Consider the following 23,833-nt stretch of genomic DNA (forward strand, 5'->3'; position numbering starts at 1 on the left):
TCAAGGCAACATGCCCATTTCAGGTATTAGTCTAGTAAACTTCCTCTGAACTGCATCCAATGATTAACATCTTTCCATAAATAAGGAAGCCAGCTCTGTACCTGGAAGTCCGGATGTGGTCTCAACAATGCCTTATATAAATGAACTTAACCTTCATACTTTTCCATTCAATTTGCCTCGCAATATATTATAGAAAATACTTAGTGTGCCTTGTTCATTTTCAAATATAATATTGTGGAGGATACATTCCGGAAATTGGTTTTGTTACCTGAACTGTTTTGCTTTGTCCCACTGTCTATAAAGTAAAATCGTGCATGGTAGTCACAATGGCTTTGATAAAAGCTTCTCTGGTCTTTCTTCCCTTGTGCTTCTCCCCTGATGATCTTAAAACAGGAACCCCTTTCTGTAGGATATCTGTAAGCAATTTCAGGTATTGTTTCATAAAGCATAGAACCAAGCAGGAACAGGCCCTTCACCCCAAGATGTATGTGTTGACAATGATACCAATTTAAACTAATCCCATCTGCCTGCCTGTGGCCTATGTTGCTCTGTCCCCTGCCCATTCATGTGGCTGTCGCAATGCATCTTAAATGTTATTGTCATATCTGTTTCACCATCTTTCTTGGAAGCACATTCCAGGCACCTCCACTGTGTTTGTGTGTGTGTGTGTGTGTGAGAGAGAGATAAAACATTCCTATACCCTCTCGTATTTGACATTTCCACCCTGGGGAAAAAAGACTCTGACTAACCATCCTATCTATGCCTCTCATCAGGTCACTTCCCAGCTTGTGACCCTCCAGGGAAAACAATCCAAGTTTGTCAAATCTCCTTATAGCTAATACTCCAGAAAATATCCTGGTAAACCTCTTTACCACACTCCCTAGCCTCCACATACTTCCTGTTATGTGGTGACCATAACTACACACTATCTTCTAAATGTGGCCTAACCAAAGTTTTATGCAGCTGCAACATGACTTTCAAACTTTTGTACTCAATTGCCCAACTGATAAATGCAAGTACACCATATGCCTTCTTTACCACCCAATCTGCTTGTGTCGCCACTTTCTTTTTACCCATGCTACCCTGACTGAAATTTCTCTTTTGCATTACTGTAATCAGAAAGCCAAAAAATCAGAGTTCAAGGATTGAAGAATTTCACCTACAGGGTTGGATGTGAAAAGCTGGCTTCTCATTGGTGCAGAGAAGGTTGAGAGAAGATTTGGTAGTGGTACACAAGGTCATAATGGTTTAGATAGGTTAAATAGAGGAAATCTTGTCATTAGCAGATGGTTCACAGTGGGGGGGGAGAACGACACAGGTTGGGCAAAAATTATAAGAGTTTATGAAACAACTTCTTCCTTTACATCAAGAATAGTTACGGAACATTGCCTATAAACAGGGCTTTCAAAAGATTTGAGGGTATTGCTTTACTTGGAACTGATGAAACTGGCAGCCTCCCGTGCATTTACAATTTTTTTTGAGTCATAGACCACCAAGACAGCCTCGTGGCACCCAATGTCCATTCCAGTCATCAAGTACCCATCTATACTTGCCCATTTTCTAGCACTTGGTGCGTGATCTTCTATCCCTTGATGATTCAAGTGCTCAACCAGTTACTTAAATACGAGTCTCTGCTTCCACTCCCCACCACCCCCCCCCCCCCCCCCCCCCTTGCCCAGGCAGTGCTTTCCAGATTCCAACCAAGAAAAAATTCTGCTGAATACCTCAATCTCATAGCTTAAATCTGTGCCCTCTGATTTTCAACACTTCTGCTGTAAAAGTTTCTTAGTATTCCCCCAAACATCACCTCCTATGTTCACATCTAGATTTTCAATATAAACAGCAAGGATCCCAGTACCAATTCCTATGGTACACTACAGGCCACAGGCTTTTAATCACAAAAACATCACCTGCTGTTTCATATTGCCAAGCCAATTTTGGATCCAATTTGCCCTTGCCTAACATTTTGTACCAATATTATATGTGGGACCTTGTCAAAGGCCCTATTAAATTCTATGCAGACCGTACTGCCTTCATCAATGCACCTTCTTGGAAAATTCTTATTACCTCCTCGGAAAATTTTAATCATATTCTATGCTATATCAGGTAAATGGTTTTAACCATTTGTCACAAGCACTAATGCCAGAAGTTCCATTAAATAATACCAAACGTGCTGGTTGTTTTAAGCAGCTGCATGGACCTGCTATTAAATCCTTTCAGGGTTTCCCTGCTTAAAGTTGCACATGGCCTCCAGAACTCCTGCCATTGTTGCTCACAAATAAGTAGCAAAGGTGAAAGTTATCTTTTGATATAACCTGCTGAAACTCAGGCTGGATTTATCTGCTGCAGTAGTGAAACTTATTAGAACACTGAGCACTTCAGCCTTATTCAGTCCTTCATACTGAATTAAGTTGAGAGCTTTCATATGCATAACTTATTTGCACACAGGAATATTGTTCTGTGATATAAAAATTATAGCAGATAATCACAATAATTGTTTCTAATTAATGACGTTTGATGGATAGGATTCTTTGGGGCATATTGTCCAACCAACTTAAAATGCTGAATTAACCTAAATCTCTTCGGCCTGTTCGTGATCCATATCCCTCCATTCCCTGCATATTTATGTGCCTGTCTATCTATCAGCCTCTTAAACACCACTATCGTATCTCTGTCTACCACTCCCCCCGCAGCCCGTTCCACGCACCTCTCACCTTAAATGCATGTCCTCTAGTACTTGACATTTCTACCCTGGGACAAAGATTCTGACTGTCTACCCTATCTATGCATCTCATAATCTTATAAACTTCTGTCAGGTCTCCGAGGTTCCAGAGAAACCAACCTAAGTTTGTGCAACCTCTCCTATAGCTTGAACCCTCTAATCTAGGCAGCATCCTGGTAAACCCTTTCCAAAGCCTCTATATCCTTCCTGTAATGGAGTGACCAGAATTGCACAAAATACTCCAAGTGCAGCCTAACCAGAGTTTTATATAGTTGCATGGTGAATGATATATAATTATTTTATTTCACTGTGTCTGGGATTGAGAAAAAGGTGAAGTGACAGATCTCTATCAAAAAGCAAAAAAACCACAGTGCTAGAAATCTGAAATTAAAAACAGTGCTAGAAATACTCTATGGAGCTGTGTATTTAAAAATGTATTAACTGTTAATGGTGCGACTGCACTTCTAGATAACATCTCAAATTTCATAAATGTGACATCAGAAGTGCAAGTTTTACTTTCAATATTTAAATGTTTTTCCGTGGATTTTATTCTTATAACTTTGGGAGGATATAAATGCTTCCATCAGCTTTTAACTGTTCTTGGTAGGTTTGAAACTATGCTAATCTGATTCTGATGGAGGGTCTCATCTTGAAACATCAACCATTCCCTTCCCTCTGTAGATGTTGCTTTTCCCGTGGAGTTTCTCCAGCAGTTTTTTTTTAAACTCCAAGATTCCATCATCTGTAGTGTGTGTCTCCAATACTGATGTGTTACCCAGCTTATGGAAGACACTGAAGTGTTGTCTTTGAATAGGCAAGAAAACTGACTTTATTTTCTCTTTATTTTCAGGGCAATTAAAGCATTTCAGGAGGTGCTTTATATTGATCCTAGCTTCTCTCGAGCCAACGAGATTCACTTGCGTCTTGGGTTGATGTTCAAAGTGAATACGGACTATGAGTCAAGTCTTAAGGTAGGCTAGGAGAATGATGCAGCTGCAGAACATTAACACATTTTTGATTTTTTTTTAGCAACTTAGCAGTCCTTTTGTGGAATGGAATCTGTTAAATTTGTTGTATCAAATCTTCAGTTTCGCAGAAACAACCACTTTTGTTCCTCCATGTATCAATCACTAGAGAAAGTTTGTAATTTTTATTAAGTATGTTGTCAGATGGCTGGTTTTAGTTTCTTCATGATTACATTGGCCTTCAATTGCATGATGGGTAGATTCTGTAGTGAATTTGCACTATACCTAGGCAGAAATGGGTAGCCCCTGTGCCTCATGTTTCTTTGGTGGTGGTCTTTTCACTGTACATCTCAGTGCTTTTCATTCTTTCATATTTAAGGGTACTGTTTAAAATATCTCACAGTTTTTAAATGGTGTAGCAAGTAGAGCTGCTACCTCACAGCTCCAGCTTCACTACTTGTGATTGTGTGGGTTTCCTCTGGGTCCTTCAGTTTCCTCCCACTCCCACATCCCAAAGACATGCGGTTTGATAGGTTAATTGGCCACTGTAAATTGCTCCCAGTGTATAGGTGAGTGGGAGAGACTGGAGGCATTTGATGAGAATGCGAGGAAAATAAAAGTTTAGTGCAAGTGGGTGTGGACTTGGTGTTCTAAGGGCCTGTTTCTGTGCTGTATGACTCTTAAAAATTGTTCTAGTTATATTCTTTGAAACTAGTTTTTCACTTATGTACTATGTATTTCTTAAATTGGCCTGCATTTATCCAAAATTATTAGCTGTTCTGTAAACATAAACAATATTATTTTTCCTGTGCTGAATCAGAATCCTGTTGTGCATGTATCTGTGTAGAGAATACTTTTTTGGAAGGCACTTCTGATAATTTCATTGCAAGGAAAGAAGTGTCTTTTTTCAAAATAACATGTTGAAATGAACATATATCAAAAGAGACACATGAATATTGCACTCTTGGGTACAAAGTACAGAAGTTGGCGTAACATTTATTCTTTTGTGGTTCTACAGACTGAGGAAGCTGATGAATGACTATTTTTGTACAGAAATGAAATTGAGAAATTGCAATTACTTGTTATTGATCTAAATTGTGTGCTTTATTGAAAGTTTCTTAATATTTCTGCAGTGGTCCTCTTGTCTTCTGTATTTTCAAAAAGGAAGAGCCAAGTTTTATTGCTGAATTTATTTTGCTATTGTTAGAAGACTACTTGGTGTATTTTTTTGGGCACAAAACTGATTGGGGAAAAGTGCAATACCATTGCTTTTTGAAACAATATATAGCGAATGCATAGATTGTAAATGCACATAGATTATAAATGCAACTTCAGGGGCTTGAAATTGTGCATTTTTGAATATATTGAAAGGTATGACTGTGTAACACATTTTACATCCCTTTACAGTTACAAAACAACATTTTTAAAGGCACTCAGGCTGTGTTACTGATTTTTTTGGAGCTGAAATTGATCAATAATTTGCAAAGCTCTGACCCACTGAGTTATTGCAGTAAGAGTTAAACAATAATTAGGTTTTGTTGTCAGAAGGGTAACAGTTCCATTGGAACTGGGTGGTATATTTGTGTATTACCTCATCTCAAATTTCTGCTGACACATCATCGAAAACATGATGAGCAATGCACACAAGGCTTGCCACTGAGTATAAGTATTGGTATTTAATGTCAAATTTTGGCACGTCAGTTGACGTTCACACCACATATCCACCTTGAACAAGAAGATGCTCAGTCACCTTGTAGTCATTGAGTGCCCCACATACAGTGTACTGGGGAGATGGGTCGTTGAAGGTAGAAACCGAGCTGGACTAGCTACATCAGCACCACTGACGAGTTGAACAGAGACTTTGCACTTTGTGACCAGTGATTTTCTACCCCACTCCTTACTAGTTTGCAATCTATGAAGTTCAGACTGGGAGTGTGTTGGAATCATCGCTTGATTCTATCACTCTACCTAAACTGGTAGAGTACAAGGAGAACTGTCTTCTCAATATCATGGATCACTATTATTACTGAGTTATACAGAACTGAACATCATAGATCACAAATATCATAAAACCACAGCGTTTTGTTCCAGATCCAAAGATAGTTTTTTTTTGTCTATTCTCACCTATTGGAATATGGTAGTTTTAACTAGGGTTATTGTATCCATCTCTTACAGGTTTGTTTTTGATAAGTTTTCAAAATTCATATTAGAACCCCATGAAATTCATGCAGTTAATATGAGGAAAAACCTCAGTGGAAGGTAGTGAAAAAGGAATGTATTGTGATTAATAATAAAAAAAGATTATTTTCCAAGGGGGCGAGAGCTCTGTGCCAAATAAAATCATCTTAGTACAGAGATAAATTACAGTATATAACTTCAAGTAAAAAAATCAAAAACAAAAATTTGCATTGTCTGGTGACTGGGTAAGAAACAAAGAGTGACAAAAGATGACAGAGGAATATCAGAATTAATACTTTTTTGCAAATATTAGGGGCAGCATGGCTAAGATCAACCTGGACTCCTTGAAAATTGGTAACAGTGATACTATTAACGAAAGCAAGGAAATGGTGAATATTTTTTGAATAATTATTTTAGTTTTTACTGTTGGGGGAGAGGATGGTATTCTGGACATCCTAAGAAAGCTCATCATGAAGGCCAAACTTAAAGCAAGTGCATTAACAGTAATGAAGAAAATAATGACATTAACAAGTGAAGCTTTCCCTCCCAGGGTTCTAATGAAAGTAGGTGAGAACCCCGAACCATATTTTTCCACATTTCTCATAACTCAGGAACTATTTCTTTGGATTGTAAAATTGCACGTTTCTGGAGGCTAAATAGGAAAGATGAGAAAGGAAGCTATATAGAAATAGACCAGATTGCCAAAAAATCTGCTGTCAGGAAATTGCTTGAGTCTCTTTTTAAGAATAGTCACCTGATACGTTGAAAATTTTCAACAAAGCAAGAGAGCCAGAATGGATGTGTAATGGAAATGCAAAAGAGATTATTAATAACTGTAATTCCCTGGCTCTACTGGGGAATCCTTGCACTGATCAGTAATGGAACCAATGGGGGCAATTGTTTGCTCTGTAATAAAGACTCACTTGTGTGGCTATAGAAGTTAGTTACTTTGGTGATCTTATTGAAACATACAAGATTCTTAGGGGACACAACAGGATCTTGAGATCTTTCCACAAGTGGGAGAAGATCAAATGAGCGGACAGTTACAGGATCAAGGGACAGTCATTTAAAACTGAGGTGAGTAGAATCTGCTTCCCATGGAGGGTGGTGATTCTCTGGAATCCTCTACCCCTGAGGATAGAAGAGGCTGAATCATAGGAGTATTTAAAGGGGAAGTAAATACTTTTTTTGGAGGATCAGGGAATTAAGAGTTATGGGGGAACTGGCACAGAAGAGGGGCTGAAGCCTGTGGTAGATCAACCGTGATTGGTTTGAATGGCAGAGCAGTCTTGAGGGGCTGAGTTTCCTTCTGGTCTTATTTTCTCATATTACTTAGTACAGTCCTTTGGATAGATTTTGCCATTCACTCCCTTAGGCATGATTTGTCGGATTATTTAATTCCCATTAACAAGTGCATTATTGTACTATCAAAAATGCAGCTGGCTACACTAGAAGAGTCCATTCAGACAGTTGAGTCCACGTACATATCTAACTCCCTTTTGAATGTTACAGTTGAATCTGTCCATCCTACAACCCTGGCAGTGCATAGCAGAATGTAACCACCTGCTGCATAAAAATACATTTTTGCTTATGTCACTTTTGGTCCTTTGCCATTCACCAATCTGTGCCTCTTAACTCTCGAATCCTCAGCAACTTGGAGCAGTTTCTCTCAAACTATTCTGTCCTGATTTAAAAGAATGCATACTGGTTTTTAGGAAAGTAATCACATTAATCCCACTCCTCTTCATTATATTGTGTTCTTGCAACTTGTTCTCCCTCACACATGCCCATCAACATTCCTTTGATTCCTTTTGTCATTAACCAGTACCAAAAGGTAACCGGCAGTAGACAATTAATTGAGCAGCACATCTTTAGGGTGTGGGAAGAAACCAGAGCATCTGAAGGAAACCCATGTGGTCATGGAGAGAGGATGTGCAAACTTTACACAGACAACATTCAAGGTCAGGATTAAACCCTGAAGCTGTGGGGCAGCAGCATTAACTGCTGCACTGCCATGCTACTCTTAATAATTTTAGGTACCTCCATCAGATTCCCTTGCAGCTAGATCTGTGCCAAGGAGAACAAACCCAGCCTCTCCAGATAATCCACATAATTAAATCCCTACTCCCTGGAATCAATTTAGTTAATCTCTTCTGTGTAGGTTCAAAAGCCTTGGTCCCACATTTTACAAATGATGCACAAAATTGGATGTCTTTTTCCATTTGTGGCCAAGTGAATGTTTAATAAAGATTCTTTGTGGTGCCATGCTCCTGCCTTGCATGTGCATGCAGGTGGCATTTTTGAATTCAACCAGGAGTGTGTCACCAGACTGTAGGTTGGATCCGTCTGCTCCCACATTTGAAATAATTGGCTGTCTCAGTCTTCACTGGCCCCTGAAGAGGTTGTGTGCCTGAGTCAATCTCTTTTTATCATAAGCATTCTACAAAACAAAACTATTACTTTCAGAAGGTTTAGCTTTCCCAGTTCTCCTGTACGTACTGTCCACTGTAAAGATGCATCCTATTACATTACACTCTTGTCCTGTAAACTTTGTACGCATTTTCATGACATGATTGAATCGTGGACATTGGCAACACAGTAAAAGGCCATCAGACCCATCATGTCAAACCAGCCAAAAGTAGACTTCAGGTTAATCTCATTTCCCAGCTCTTTGTCCACAAACCTGCAGGTTATGGCTCTTCATGTGCTAATTCAGATACTTTTACCCTAGTCACCCTAAATGATCAGGTAGCAAGAAAAATGGAGACAAAATGCATCCTAACTGTATTTTGACTGGGATAGAATGCAGTCATTTTCCTGATTTCATTGGAACATATAAAATTCTTTGATTTATTTCTTCAATCATAATGGGTGCCCAGAATTGTATTACATCTTCGAAAAGATAATGTGTTGAATAGCTATTCCATCACAAACACATCAGAATGAAAGTTTATGATGTAAATATCTTTAATAGTTTGAGTAACTTTTTAGTTGTTGGGAATATGGTGTGATGCTTTTTGTCAGATCAGATATTTAGGCAGTAATGATGTTTAAAAACCTGTGCTTTAAGTATTCAAACTAAAGTTTTACTAATAGGTCACATCTGCACCACTCCTTGCCTCCTTCCTACCCTTTCTTTCATATTTTTGAATAATTTTGACTTTGTTTATTTACAAAATATTAATTCCTGTTAATAGACCTTGAAAATTAAGATCCAAATTTTGGAGAAATTGCAAATCACATTCTGTAGACAAGAAGGTACTTAATCCTCCATTGAATCAACAAGCAGGACCTTCTTGCTGTGTAGTTGTGCTGCCATGAGACTTTGTCTTCCTTCTTTCTTATTATCTTGTATATTATTTCCAATGGCTTTCACAACATTTTTTATAAAATGCATTCTTTCTCACATAAAAGATATAAAAACTTAAAATATAAAGAAAAAGCAAGTAATTCCTGCATTTGGCACTCAGTAGTAATTCTCAATCTGACAAGCAGTGATATTGTAAACAACAAAATCATACAAAAATGGGACAGCATAGTGCTCAAGATAGAGAACATAAAAACTAACCAGTTTTGAAATATGGTGTTGGAATTTTCAGTGAACTTCACTTTCTTCCAAACTGTTCTCTTGGTATATTGCAAGTGAATAGGGAAAGGGAATAACTGAACTATTTTTTGGGGGCTGTGATTTTTTTTTGCTAAATCCATTGTGGATAAACTGTACTGTAGTTTGACTGCAGGCATTGAATGAAAAATGCTGCTTTGTAAATGGCTTTGCCTCAATGCTGGGGAATCTTTTGCATTTTCTATTGCTCATATGGCTGTATGACCTCAACCTGTTCCTTGCAAGACAAACGAATCTTGATTTCTGAGGAAACAGGAGAGCTTAATGAGATGATTCTGCTGCACGTGCTGCACGTCGTCCTCCCACTAACGAACCTACTAAAGAGAACTTGGCTGGCTTCCAGTGGTGTGATTAACGAATAGCTTTCAGAGTCCTAGTTATTTGAACAAAGAGCAATCTACAACAGAAAAGGAATATCACTCTAACAATAAATATGCTGAAATAGCTTTCTCTTGTGTTATATTCAGCTTCCTCATCCTACCCTGGGGTAAGTTTGAATAAAGCATATGTTTGCATCTTGACTTTTATTTGCGTTCTTTTACTTGTTAAACAGCTCCATTGGAGTTTGAAGTGTCAAACCTGATATAACTGTGTGGTAAAGTTATATGCAGAAAATATTTTTCTCATTTAATATGTAGATTTGGTTCTGTGGAAATATGGTATATTAGTAAGTATAATAACATTTCAGTGATCTGTTTATGCATTTTTCTCTAGTATTTAGTTCCAGAGAAATACCTTGTTTTCTAGGTAGAATTTGCAGATTCTGAAGATGAGGTTTCTAAGTATGGTTGTAAAAGATGTAACTAGGATTGTATTTGCTCTGCAGTTTGCTCACATGGCAAAATGTTAACGGAAAATGGTTTCAAGTACATTTTCTAAGAGATAGTTGCAACAATTAAGCTGCATTCAACAGTTTCATACTAGAGTTAAGTTTTAAAGAAAACTTGCAACTCTTTTGGCTATGCTAAATGGTTGAACATTCCTTTTTTCTATGTAATGTCTGCCTTTCGAGAAATATAGCAAATGGTTTCCATCCTATGAAAAGAGTTGCCTGTTTAGGTGGATAAGTGAATTGTTGATCTGGTAATTTGCAACTCCCTAAAGTTCTTTGTGATACCTTGTGCTAGTTCGCCCTGGGATATAATTGCATGTTTTGAACAGTTGTATTTAAATAATCTACTTTTAATTTGTACAAGATCATTTTCTAATTTATATTCATAATGTTTTTGTAGATCTTTATGAAAGGTCGTTTAAAAAAAATCAGTAAATTTCATTAGTTACGTTTGTTCAATAACTTTTGTTTACAAGCCACACCTCTTTACCCTGCTCAAGCTTTTTTAACCCAGAAAATGATCCATCAGCAATAGACCAAAAGTAAAAATTCTGTTGTGATGTACAATTTATTTCGAAAGCAAATCTTGGTACCCCTGCATTTTCTTTAACCAGTCTGGTTTATTTAATACTGCCCTTCTGAACCCTTGGCTCTCATTTGGGGGGGGGGGGGGAACTCTAAAAGCATTGTTCTAGGTGTTTCCATAATTATTCTCATATTTTCTTAAGCTATAGAAAGAGGCCATATGACCCATTGAATCTGTGGCAGCTCTTAGAACAATCGGAATAATCCACTTATCTCCCTATATTTATTCTCTCTCACGTACCCCATTAGCACCTCCAATTCATCCACCACCAACACGGTGGGTAACTTACTGTCACCTAAAAGTTAACCTAACAACTTAACTGCATTACCTGGGGAAAATCATGAGGTAGCAGAGAACATACAGATTTTTGCTGTATGTGATTACTAGAAATATCAGAGAACATTTTTGATAATTTGTGGCAAAAAATTTCAGTCCATTTCAAATTTAATTTTGCTTGAATTATGGTGAGATTGGGTCACACTTTGTAATCTCCTCTCACCTAAATGCAAGAAAAAAATTCCTGCCCCTTTGGCATCACTGAAGAGAAAGTGATGAATGGAGGTCAAGCAATTTTTCCACAATGAATGTTTATTCATAAGCTGCTCTGGTGCACCTTGGAGGAAGTGCATTAGCATGTGTGTAGATTTTGGCATGAGTTCAAATTTTTGTATATCACCCTCAGTAAAAGAAAAGCACCCATTGTGAGATGGGTCATCATCATGGCTATCCCTTGAGGTCAAGGATGATGGTCTTTGTTACGTTGATCTATTTATGGGCTCTCAAGTGGCTTATGAGTCCAATCTTGGCTCTGAAAGTTCTTCTGCATTCAGGACAGGTAGTTCCAGATGGCAGATTGGGCTTTGGTTATTGCTGCCTCCCTTTCCATTTTCTTCTCTTTTCCTCTAATTCTGCACTTCTGTTGGCTTCGAAAGTTGCTGTTCCTTCTCAGATGATGGATAGAATAGAATGGAATGACATTCTTATTTCTGTTTTGGAGATGGAAAGGAAATTGTTCTCGGTTGATATCAAGAGGTTAGGCTAGTTTCAATTCATTTTTTTTTACAGGATACTTATCAATGGCACAAAATCTAAAAGAAAAACTGCCTAATCTGTAGTTTGAGTTACTTACAAGTGCTTCTCCCAGCCCATTTGAGAAGGATGTGTTACAACCAGCTCTCACTCATTCTGCCCCTTCTTCCTTTTTAAAAATTCTTCCTGTCCGATTTTCAGGTTACTCTCACTTTCCCAGTTGACCCTCTCTCTCAGTAGGCATCTTAAGCACTGAACTGAGTTACAGTTTGGCAGTATTTTTCTGCTGTTTGACAATTACTTCCTATATGAACTCCTCAGCTAAATGTCAGTTGTACATTCCCCCACTCCCTGTTGCCTTCCTCAATGAGAACTTAATTATTGTTTTTTTCTGATACTGCTTTGCAATTGTGCAAAAGAAAAAAATCCTGCCAGTTAGTTGGTTCAGTGTTTTGATTAGACGAGGATTTTCACTGAGCATTATTTTAATTTATTCATTTATGTGCGTTCCCATTATAATTGACCTTGAACAGATGGAAGTATCACCTTGAACTGTTGTCATCTTTCTGGTGGAGGTAATCCCACTATACTGTTTGATAGGAAGTTCTAGGATTTAAACCCAGCATCAATGATTAACTGGTAGTATATTTCCAAGTCAGGATTATGTGCAAATGGTGGTGTTCATACTCACCTGCCTTTGTCCTCCTCAGGATCAGAGATGGATGGTTTGGGAGGTAGTGTTGGGAGTAATATGGTGAATACCTGCAGTACAACTTATAGTCATAAATATTGTAGCCACAGTGTGCTGATGGTGAATTAGGCATCAATCTATCAGGGTGCTTTGTCCTGGATAATATTGGAACTGTAATCATCTGGGCAATTGGAGGCTTTTCTGCTTTTCCACAATGCTCCTGACTTTCGGGAAGGTTGTGGGTTGTTAGGAGGGGAGTAAGTCGGTAGAGGATACCCTGCCTCTGATCTGCTCTTGTAGAACATAGAACAATACAGCACAGTACAAACCCTTCGGCCCACAATGTTGTGCCGACATTTTATCCTGCTCTAAGATCTATCTAACCCTTCCCTCCCACATCGTCCCCCTCTATCATTCATGTGCCTATCTAAGAGTCTCTTAAATGTCCCTAATGTATCTGCCCTCACAACCTCTGCAGGCAGTGCATTCCACGCACCCACCACTCTCTGTCAAAAAAAACTTACCCCTGACACCCACCAATCACCTTAAAATTACGTCCCCTCATGTTAGCCATTGTTGCTCTGGGAAAAAGTCTCTGACTGTCCACTCGATCTCTGCCTCGTATCATCTTGTACACCTCTATCATTGTCACCTCTCATCCTCCTCCTCTCCAAAGAGAAAAGCCCTAGCTCACTCAACCTGTCCTCATAAGACATGGTCTCCAATCCAGGCAACATCCTGGTAAATCTCCTCTGCACCGTCTCCAAAACTTCCACATCCTTCCTATAATGAGGCAACCAGAACTCAACACAATACTCCAAGTGTGGTCTAACCAGAGTTCTATAGAGCTGCAACATCACCTCGTGGCTCTTGAACTCTACCCTGACTAATGAAGGCCAACACTCCATGCGCCTTCTTAACAACCCTATCGACCTGCACGGCAACCTTGAGGGATCTATGGACGTGGACCCCAAGATCCCTCTGTTCCTCCACACTGCTAAGAGTCCTGGCATTAACCTTGTATTCTGCCTTCAAATTCGATCTCCCAAAGTGTATCACTTCACATTTAACTGTGTTGAACTCCATCTACCACTTCTTAGCCCGGGTCTGCATTCTATCAATATACTGCTGTAATCTACAACAACCTTCTACACTATCCACTACACCACCAACTTTTGTATCATCAGCAAACTTACAAACCCACTTTTCCACATCCTCATCCAAGTAATTTTTTATAAATCACAAAAAGCAGGGGTCCCAGAACTGATACCTGCAGAACACCACTGGTCACTAATATTTGTGGCTGGTCCAGTTGAATTTTGTTCATTTGCAACCCTCCCACTCTACCCCCTCCAAATGCAGTTGATGAAAGATACGGGTGATGACAATGACATTAAATATCAAGAGGAAGTGGTTGGACTCTGTTGGAGATGATTTTTAGTTCACACTGATATATGATGTAAATATTACTTGGCATTTCTTAGCCCACGCTAGAATGTTATCTTGTTTATACATGTATAAACTGCTTTATTTGCTGAGGAATTCTTATTGGACTTGGACATTGTGCAGTAATCAATAAACATTCCCACTCTTGACCTTGTGTTAGTAGGAATGCCATTGATGAAGATGGTTATGCAAAGGACACAGTCCTGTGGCTATGATGATTGACTTTCAACAACCATGCCAGCTTTTTAAGGGTGAGGTCATTCCAGCCATTGGAATGTTTTCTCCCCTTTATGCCTGATGACGAATTTTACCAGAATTCCTTGATAGAACAATTGGTCAAATGCTGGCTTCATGTCATGGACTTTCACTTGCACTTCGTCTCTGGAGTTCAGTTCTTTGATTCAGATTTAGACCAAGGCTGTGAAGATGTCTGGACCCGAACTGTTATGGTGAAAACCAAACTGGGCAATAATTAGCCAGATTGGATTTGTCCTGCTTTTTTTATGAACGTGACATATCTGGGCAATTTTTCACTGCCTCAGATAAATGCTGGGTTGAAACTGGTACTGGAATAGCTTGCCTTGAGGTGGATTGAGTGAATCAAATTGGCTGAAAGTTGGAGGTGTGATTGGGAATCTTGTGAGGAAGCTGATGGTAGTGTAGTGGCTAGTGTAACGCTTTTACAGCGCCAGCGACTCGGATTCAATTCTGCCCCTCTCTGTAAAGAGTTTGTACATTCTCCCTGTGATTGCATGGGTTTCCTCTGAGTGCTCCAGTTTCCTCCCACATTCCAAATGCCGTACAGGTTAGGAGTTATGTTCGTGCTATGTTGGTGCTGGAAGCATGGTGACATTTGTAGGCTGACCCCAGCACATTCTCAGACTGTGTTGGTTGTTAATGCAAAAAAAACGTATCTCACTGTGTTTCTATGTACATATGACTAATAAATAAGTATTAAAAAAATTATATTAAAGATGGATTGTCTACTTGTCAGTTTAGGTCGGCATGGTGCTACCCTTCTGCATTCCCTGTTGATTGATGTCTACATTCTAAAAACGTTCTGCTGGTGAATATGTGGAATTCATTTGTTAATGCAGAAATGCTGAAAGAAAGACTTTTTCTTGTACAGTGACTAACAAGAGGAGTTGTAGTTTTAAAAATAAAATATGTAACTTTTTTAAAAAAAAAGAAAAGGCTGATTTTCATTGGTATTTCAGAATGATTTGGAAATCAAGTGAAGAACTTTGTTTAAGGCTGTTGTAAACAAAAGCTACATATAATTATTTCATTGGGTAATAAGTGTTGCCATGCAACTGATTATTGCAAGCAAGCCATGGGATTATTATTGAGTTAGCTGTTCCTTGTGCTCTAATACCACTTTCACCTTTGGGAAAGGGGAATATGAAGGCAGAGGAGCATATTAATATATTTTTATACTTTTTTTTAAAACTTGATTCTTGCATATAATGAAGAAAACAGCATAACACAGCTAATACAGCATTAACTCCATTTGCACTTCAAGTCGGATTCTGCTTTTAGAGAAAAGACGTGCAATTTCTTTTTAAGGGATGTCCAGTTGTGAAATTAGTAATTAAATTTGAAATGATTAAAAATGTCTGTCATCACCCTATCTCTTGATTTCTTAAGCGATGGGTTCAATCAAATTGAAAGTCTTTATGTGCAATGTCCTTCAGTTGGATAACATGGCAGAAAAAAATAGTGAATTTCTTTCTGGAATTAACAAGTAAAGGAAATTTGGTACATGAATTTTCAGAAGTATTTCTTTAAATATTTCTCTCCCTAGTTGATTGTGTTTCTGACTGATATGTTATTGTAGGAAATATGAAACTTGACTTGATTTTAAAATATTTGGAGAAGTTCAAATTCAAAAAAACTCTCATTGAGAGACATGGCTTTTCATTAGAGCAGAAACATATTTGCATTTATCAGGTGTTGTTGTCAGGTTGTGGCACCTTGGTTCAGCTGACAAAGTATTAAATATGCCAAAAAATAGTACCAGGTTTATGAAATAGGCTGAGGCCATTAAGTTAAAAATATCAACAACTGTATATAAAGTGGAAAAGAACAGTTTGCTTGTTGTTGATGAATATAATTAAAAATATTCCTTCAAATTCTTCAAGCCTCTCTTTCAAACTAGGAGTAAAATGGTGGATGAAATCAATATCTTGAGCAATGTTTTTGCCTTTAAGAAACATACATAAAGCAATTACAGTTCAAACTGAATTAGAATTAAAATATCTGCATCAACCATCGCCTTTATGAGGTGTTGGTCAGACCACATTTGGAGTATTGTGACCAGTTTTGGGCCCCATATCTAAGGAAAGATAAGCTGGTATTGGAGAGGGTCCAGGGGAGGTTTACAAGAATCCTGGGGATGAAAGGGCTAACGTATGAGGAGCGTTTGATGGCTCTGGGCCTGTACTCACTGGAGTTTAGAAGGATGAGGGGGGGATCTCATTGAAAACTACTGAATATTGAAAGGCCTGGATTGAGTGGACGTGGAGAGCATGTTTCCAGTAGTGGGAGAGTCTAGGACCAGTGCGCACAGCCTCAGAATAAAAGGACATCGTTTTAGAACGGAGATGAGGAGGAATTTCTTTTGGTGGATCTGTGGAATACATTGCCACAGATGGCTGTGGAGGCCAAGTCATTGGGTATGTTTAAAGTGGAGGTTGATAAGTTGTTGATTGGTAAGGGTGTTAAAGGTTACTGGGAGAAGGCAGAATGGGGTTGAGAGGGAAAAATAAATCAGCCATGATTGAATGGTAGAACGGACTCGATGGGCTGAATGGCCAAATTCTGCTCCTATGTCTTATGGGAAAGAAATGGGACATATGAGAATTGTGGCATGCATATATTTACATAAGACCTTACAAGAAGGATACTTGAAATATGACAAAGCAAATTCATGCCAGATCTTTTTTCTGCACTGATGGATTGCCATTACATTCCTTGTGACTTTATTAATGGTAAATTGGGGAAATATTCTGTTCTATCAGAAAAAAAAATCAGACCACGTTAAACTGATTTTGTATTTTGTTGCTCAAAGTGCTGTCTTATTTCAGTGTGAGAGTCATTGAATCGTACAGCATGGAAACGAGCCCTTCGGCCCACTGTTCAGTCTATCGATACTAATCCCATTTCCCAGCACTTGTGAAACTATCTGCCTCCACCATCACTTCAGACACTGAATTCCAGGTTTCAACTGCCCTATAGGTGAAAAAATTATTTCTCAAGTATCCCATATCCCTCCTTAACTACCTTATCTACCTGTGCTGCAACTTTGGGGATCCTTGGATCTATACATTGAGGTCCTCTATCTTCAGTACTTCTGAGGTACTAGTGTCCTAAAATTCATTTTGTATACCTTAGCCTTACTAATCCTCCCAAAATATATATTTTCAGGATCAAATTTCATTTACCATTTCTCTGCCCATCTTACCAAATGATCACTTTCAATCTGTAGCCTCCTGCCAATCCATAACCTTCATGTTATCTGCCAATTTGCTATTTATTCCTACAATCACATCCAGATTGTTGTAATGTACATAACAAGCAGCAACAATCCTAAAGTATAGATAAAGATATTTAAGCAGTAATTTTTTTTCTGAACTTTGCATATCGTAGTTTATATAGTAATATTATTTCCCACGGTTCTAATTCTAGCTGAGGAATAGTTGAGCGCTGAGTTTGGTGCTTGCAGAGGAGGAGGAAATTTGGAACTGATTTGTGCTGATTTGAGACTAAATTGCCCCCTTTTCAAGTGCATGTGTGGAAATGAACATTAGCTTTGGGTTTGATTCAATGCCCCCCACAACCCTCCAATTATCACATCTGTCATGTGGCATGTAATTACATAGTTTGCTGATCATCATTGCCTAAGCTAATAGAAATAGGAATGGGCTGTACAGATCCTTGAAGCTTGAGATCATGGCATATGTTTATCAGGCGGCATAATTTAGCTTATTAGGTGATGAAACTCTCTTATCTGACGATATCTTAGACGTGAAACACAGCATGCACACATAGGATGCCAGATTTCCACTACTAGTATACAAGTAGTGGCTGGTTGATATATGGAACCATTCTTCAGGCGATGCAAAATAAATTATCGTGGTTAGTACAATCCAGTAAAAATTGAGGTTTTACAAATTGAATGCTTGCTTATTTGCTGATTGGGATCACCTTCAGTACTTTTTTTTCCTCTTTGCTCATGTTTGTGTGCTAAGTAATTCTCTGGGGAAGGTTCCAGTAAACACCTGTCACAAAGGCTTCCATGGTAATAGACATATTTAATTAGACAAACCATAGATTGGCTTTTTGAAGTTTGCCACTTGGGCATTAACAACTGCGTAGCCTTTTATAAAGGGAATCAAACAGTCAAAACACATGGGATACATTGGTTTGATATAATTTTCAGGTTGTCTTGTGCCTGGATGTTGAAGAGCTGATGGAGGAAATGGCTGTTTTGGATTTCATTTTATGTATTGAGAAAGGGTTGATTGATTATTTTTCTTGTGAAGTGGCTTTTGGGGAAGAGTGATCATCATGTGATAGAATTTTACTTTGTGTTTGAAAGTAAAGTAATTCAATGTAAAATTTGTCTCTTAAATTCCAACAAAGGAAGGTACAAGAAGAGCTGGATGCGCTTGATTGAGAGGACATTGGCTGAGTATCATCATATCTTTCAATAGTTAGAATTTAAAGAAATAATGTATAATTTGCAAAAGAAATATCTTCCTTTTAAGGTTCAAAAACTTAGAAGGATGAGTGATTCATTGGTGACTGATGAGAAATTAGAGGTAATATTAAATTGAACGAAGAGACTTGTAATGTTGCCAGAAGTAGCAGTCGGCATGAGGACTGGGAGCAGTTTAGAACTCAGCAAATGAGTATCAAGGACTTGATAAACAGGCAGGATAGAGTAGACTGACGAAAAATGTATAAACAGATTGTAAGAGCTTTTATGCACATGATAAGGTACAATTAGCAAGATAAATGTGGGCTCCTAAAAGAAAGGGAAAGGATGACTTATAATGGGAAATGGTAAAATTAAACAATTACTTTGGATCTTTCTTCGCAGAAGAAGATGCACAAAACCTGATCGATATACTAGCGAATCAAGGGTCAAGCAGAATAAGGAATTAAAGGATTGGTCAGAAAGTATACTAGAGAAGCTGGTGAATTTGAAAGCTGTTAAGTCCCAAGGACCTGATGATAAGCATCTCAAAATATTGAAAGAGATGGCTACAGAGGAAGTGGATCCTCCAATTAGCATCATCCAAAATTCTGTTGATGCTGTAATCATTCCTGTGGGTTGGAGGGTAGCAAATGTAACCCCACTATTTAAGAAAGGAGGGACAGAATTGCTAACTTGTTAGGCAAATGTCAGTGATAGGGAAAATGCTGTAATCTATAATGAAAGATGTAATAACAGAACACGTTGAAAAGAGTAATAGGATTGAGCAGGCTCAACATGGATTTATGAAAGGAAAATCATGTTTGATTAAACTACTGGAATAAATGAGGGGGAGTCAGTGTAATTTGATTTTTGGAAGGCTTTTGATTAAATTTCTTTCAGAATGTTGGTCAACAAGGTTAAAGCATGTAGAATTGGTGGGGAGGGGGTAACATGCTGTCCTGGATAGAGAATTGGTTATCGAATACAAAGCAAAGAATAGGAGGAAATGGACAGGCAGGCTTTAATTCGTGTCTGTCGCAGGGGTCATGCTTGGGAGTTAGCTGTTCACAATATGTATCAACAATTTGGATGAAGGGACTAAATGTCATATTTCCCAAATTTGTGAGTATGGAGGAGAATGCGAAGAGGCTTCAAGGGGATATGAACAAGCTGAGTTATTACATGAGAACATGACAGTGAGGCAAAAATGTAAAGAAAAGAGCATTTCTCAAATGGTGAGATATTGGTGTTCTGATGTTTAAAAGGACCTAGGAATACTTGTATATGTCACTGAAGGCTAACATGCAGGTGTAGCAAATAATTAGGAGAACAAATGGTGTGTTATGAGGAGATTTGGATACAGGAGTAAGTCTTACTGTAGTTGTGTAGGGCTTAAGATGACACCTGCAGAATTATCTATAGAAAAGATCTATTTACCATAGACCGACTGTTGGGAAGGTTCGCTTATCTTGTTCCAGGGATGATGCTTTTGCCATATAAGGAAAGGTTGAGTAGACCAGGACTATTAGGAGAAGATCTTGTTGACAATTCAAAAAAAAATTCTTCAAGGGCTTGACAAACTAGATGCATGGAGCATGTTTCTTCTGATAGAGGAGCCAAGGGCTAGGGTTACTGTTTAAGAATAAGGATTAGACTGTTTAGAACTGAGATGAGAAATTTCTTCACTTGGGGCTGGTGAACCTTTAGAATTCTCTATCCTGGCAGGCTGTGGAGGCTCAGTTGTGCTCTTTCAAAAGAGAGATGAATAGGTTTCTAGATACTCAGGAATATGCTTACTGTCCTATTTGCAGCTTATTCTCAAATGTTAAGAAAATTACTAGTTTAATGTTTCCGTACCATCCTGATGGCACTAATTTGAGACTGCTATGTGCTATATACTGCTAAAAGGTAATTGTTTAACGTTTTTCATCTTTCAAGTTTTTCCATTACTGTCACAGGAGAAAGTGTTCAATAATATTCATCTGTCCATGCCTTCCCATAAAGTAAAATTTAATACATTAAGAAGTAATGAAGCAAATTATTTTTCAAAGTTTATTGAACTCTTTCATGTTTAGTGGTAATCTTTAAAAATTGGATCAGCAGTTGTTCACCATAGATTATAAATTAGATGAACTTTGAGCTACGGGTGCTATGGTGTTCTTACTTTTAAAAATGGATATGCTACATTGATTTTAAAGTTCAGCTTTATAGATACAAACTCCATTTTCTCAGTGTCTGACTACACCAAGCTTGTAACTTCAGTGCATCGACCAACTGAAATAGTTCTTCCTCAAGTAAATGTGAGACTTTGCCAATTCTTGGTTTAAATAGTGCCCGTAGATTACCAAGCAGTCTTTTTATTTAAAGGGAGCTTGCACATTTTTACTTTGTAAATGTGCTGTTTATGTGGAACTAAGGGTGCATTACAAGATAACAATAGTAATGCTTCAGTTGGAGGGATAAGAAATTGGCCAGATATGATTGCTCTGCTAATCAGTATTTGGTGATCCTTCGTAGAAGCTTTTTTTTGCTTTTTAGGAAATGCTTTAAGCCCTGTTTCAATACTTCCTGTCAGCACTGGTTTTGACAAATAGCTACTTGCTTTGTCTGTTCATCACTGGGTTTATTTGTATCTTTTGAAAGAAAGTTGCCAGAAAAATAAAACAGTAGAAGGTTAAAGCAAGTGCTTAACATAAGTGGTGATCAAAACCAAATTAACTGAATCCAAGTCATCTACCGATGAAAGCAGCTCATGAGGTATATTTAAATAAAGCTTGAAACAGGCTGTAATAAAACCAAGACTACAGTCATAGCAAATTAAGAGCAAATGAAGGCTTTTGAGAATACCAATTTGAATGAAATTAACTGTTGCCTAAGTATATGTATGTTTTTTTTATTCTGGAATTTTAATCGGTGTTCAAAGCATTTTTGTGTGAGACTGTTTTGTTTCCTGGATTTTTAAAAAATTTGTAAAGCATTTGCATAGGTTGTCTTATCTAAGTTAAGTAGAGCAAATTCATTTGGGATGTTTCCAGTATACTTTCTTGGTATTTTGCTAGAAATTGTTAAAAGTGTGCAAACTATGAAGTATAATTTTAAAACATTTCATGGAATACCTTCAAGTTGTACTCCTTGTGAAACATTTTAAATATTATTATTAAAAGATGCACTTATAGTTGTACAGTGCTTTTTATTCCCGCCAGTTGTGAACAAGATAGAACTTCACATTTTATCTTGGATGTCTTTTTTTCCTCCTTGTTTAATTAACGTGTTTAAGTGTTTGTGGTAGTATTAAATTGATATTGTTTCTTTTCTTTGGCAGCATTTTCAGTTGGCATTGATTGATTCCAACCCTTGCACTCTGTCCAAAGCAGAAAGTAAGTAATTTTTTAATGTTAAATTCCTTAGAAAAATATTTTATGTTGCATTTGGAATGTATAATTAATTGCATGTTTTCATATGACATTCAAATAAGATTTTTGTAAATATCATTTTGGATTCAATATTCAGGTTTCTTCCTTAACATGTTTAATAGTATATGTTAATATCATAAAATTGTTACAGCAAAGGAGGAGGCCATTTGGCCCAGTGGGTCTGTACCAGCTCTTTGTTAAGCTATCCCACCAGTTCCATTTTCTAATTCTTTCATGTAGACCTACTAATTGTTTCCCCTCAAACCCCTATCCAATTCAATTTTGAATGGCATGATTGATTCCATCCCCTTGTGGATCATGACCCCTGTAGCCCTGGCCCTTGAACAATTTTCTGATAGAAGTGACAGCCCTCAATTCATTCCCTTTACATTAGCCCGCTCTGTATCACAGATGACCCTTTATTCATTTTACTGCTCCCCCCTGACTGCAACTTGAGGCATGTTTGATTTCAAACTTTTCCTACTTCTGCTGGAAGGTCATCAATAACCTGAAATGTTTACTCTGTTTCTCTCTCAAAAGACGCTGCATGATTTATTAATTCCATTGTATTGTTTTATTCCCTGTATTTACCAGATCTGAACCTAATCTTGTACACTTCTGTCAAATTTCTTCTCAACCTTCTTTGTTCCAAGCAAAACAGGTCTAGCTTCACTAGTCTTACCAGGTAGTTGAAATTCCTTATCCCTGGAAACATTCTGGTAAAGCTTCTTGGCAGCCACTTTGACTTATGGAAAACAAGAATTAGATGCAGCACTCCAGTTCAGTATTCAACAAGGCTTTTTTCTTGATCTTTATTTACAACTTTCACAAGAAAGATTTGCCAGATAAAATAATGTGAGGACAAAATGAAAACAAGGTGAGGCAATGAGCATCCCCCAATTCTGCATTTGCCTTATCAAAGATGATGGCAAACTAAAATATTCTTTGTTTTACCAGGCAATGAATGTACAGATTTAGAACGACCTGGGCTAAGAATGTGGTCCATGCTTCATTTCTGTTTTATTAGCTAATGGTGGCAATTTTATACTGTTTCTCAATAAGAAAAATCTATTTTAAAGCAGTTCATTGCAGTGTATGCTGCTTCTCAACTTGATTGTCAGGCCATCATGTCTAAGGCTATGTTAGATGGGGTAAATAGTAACAAATAATTCATCCTAGTATTACTGTATAAACACCAGGAACATCTGCTGTCTGGGTGAAGGTGCCAATAGTCTGTGATATTCTGTGTTGCACACCACTGCAAAGTCTCTGGTTATGTCATGAGACAATGGGAAGGGGAACTTTTGACACTTCTGCATTCATATTCATGTACAGATTTTGTGAAATTCACCCAAACAAGGACTCAGAGTTAAATTGTAGCCTTTGATTGCTTGTGCAATGACTAACCTGGAAAATTTTATTAGATTTGACTGCTGATGCTTATAAATTACAATGCGTAGTTTTAGTTGAATGCATTTGTAGAGCCAACTTGTCCTGATGGTGAATTGGAATTGGTTTATTATTGTCACATGTACAGAGGTACAGTGGAAAAACTTGTCTTGCATACTGTTCATACAGATCAATTCATTACACAGTGCATTGAGGTAGTAAAACAATGCAGAGTAAACAACACACAGCTACAGA

The 23,833-nt window shown here is 37.8% G+C and overlaps 1 protein-coding gene across 1 annotated transcript in view; it reads left to right on the forward strand.

The window, feature by feature from the left end:
* The window catches only part of kdm6a (lysine (K)-specific demethylase 6A), a 167,135-nt gene that overhangs the window by 60,931 nt on the left and 82,371 nt on the right, over positions 1-23,833 (forward strand). The window contains 2 exon segments of the mRNA XM_052013319.1: positions 3,573-3,693; positions 22,099-22,153. Of these exon segments, the coding sequence (XP_051869279.1) occupies positions 3,573-3,693; positions 22,099-22,153 (176 nt within the window).

The sequence above is a fragment of the Pristis pectinata genome, chromosome 4, assembly GCF_009764475.1.
Source record: "Pristis pectinata isolate sPriPec2 chromosome 4, sPriPec2.1.pri, whole genome shotgun sequence".
NCBI classification, from domain to species: Eukaryota; Metazoa; Chordata; class Chondrichthyes; order Rhinopristiformes; family Pristidae; genus Pristis; species Pristis pectinata.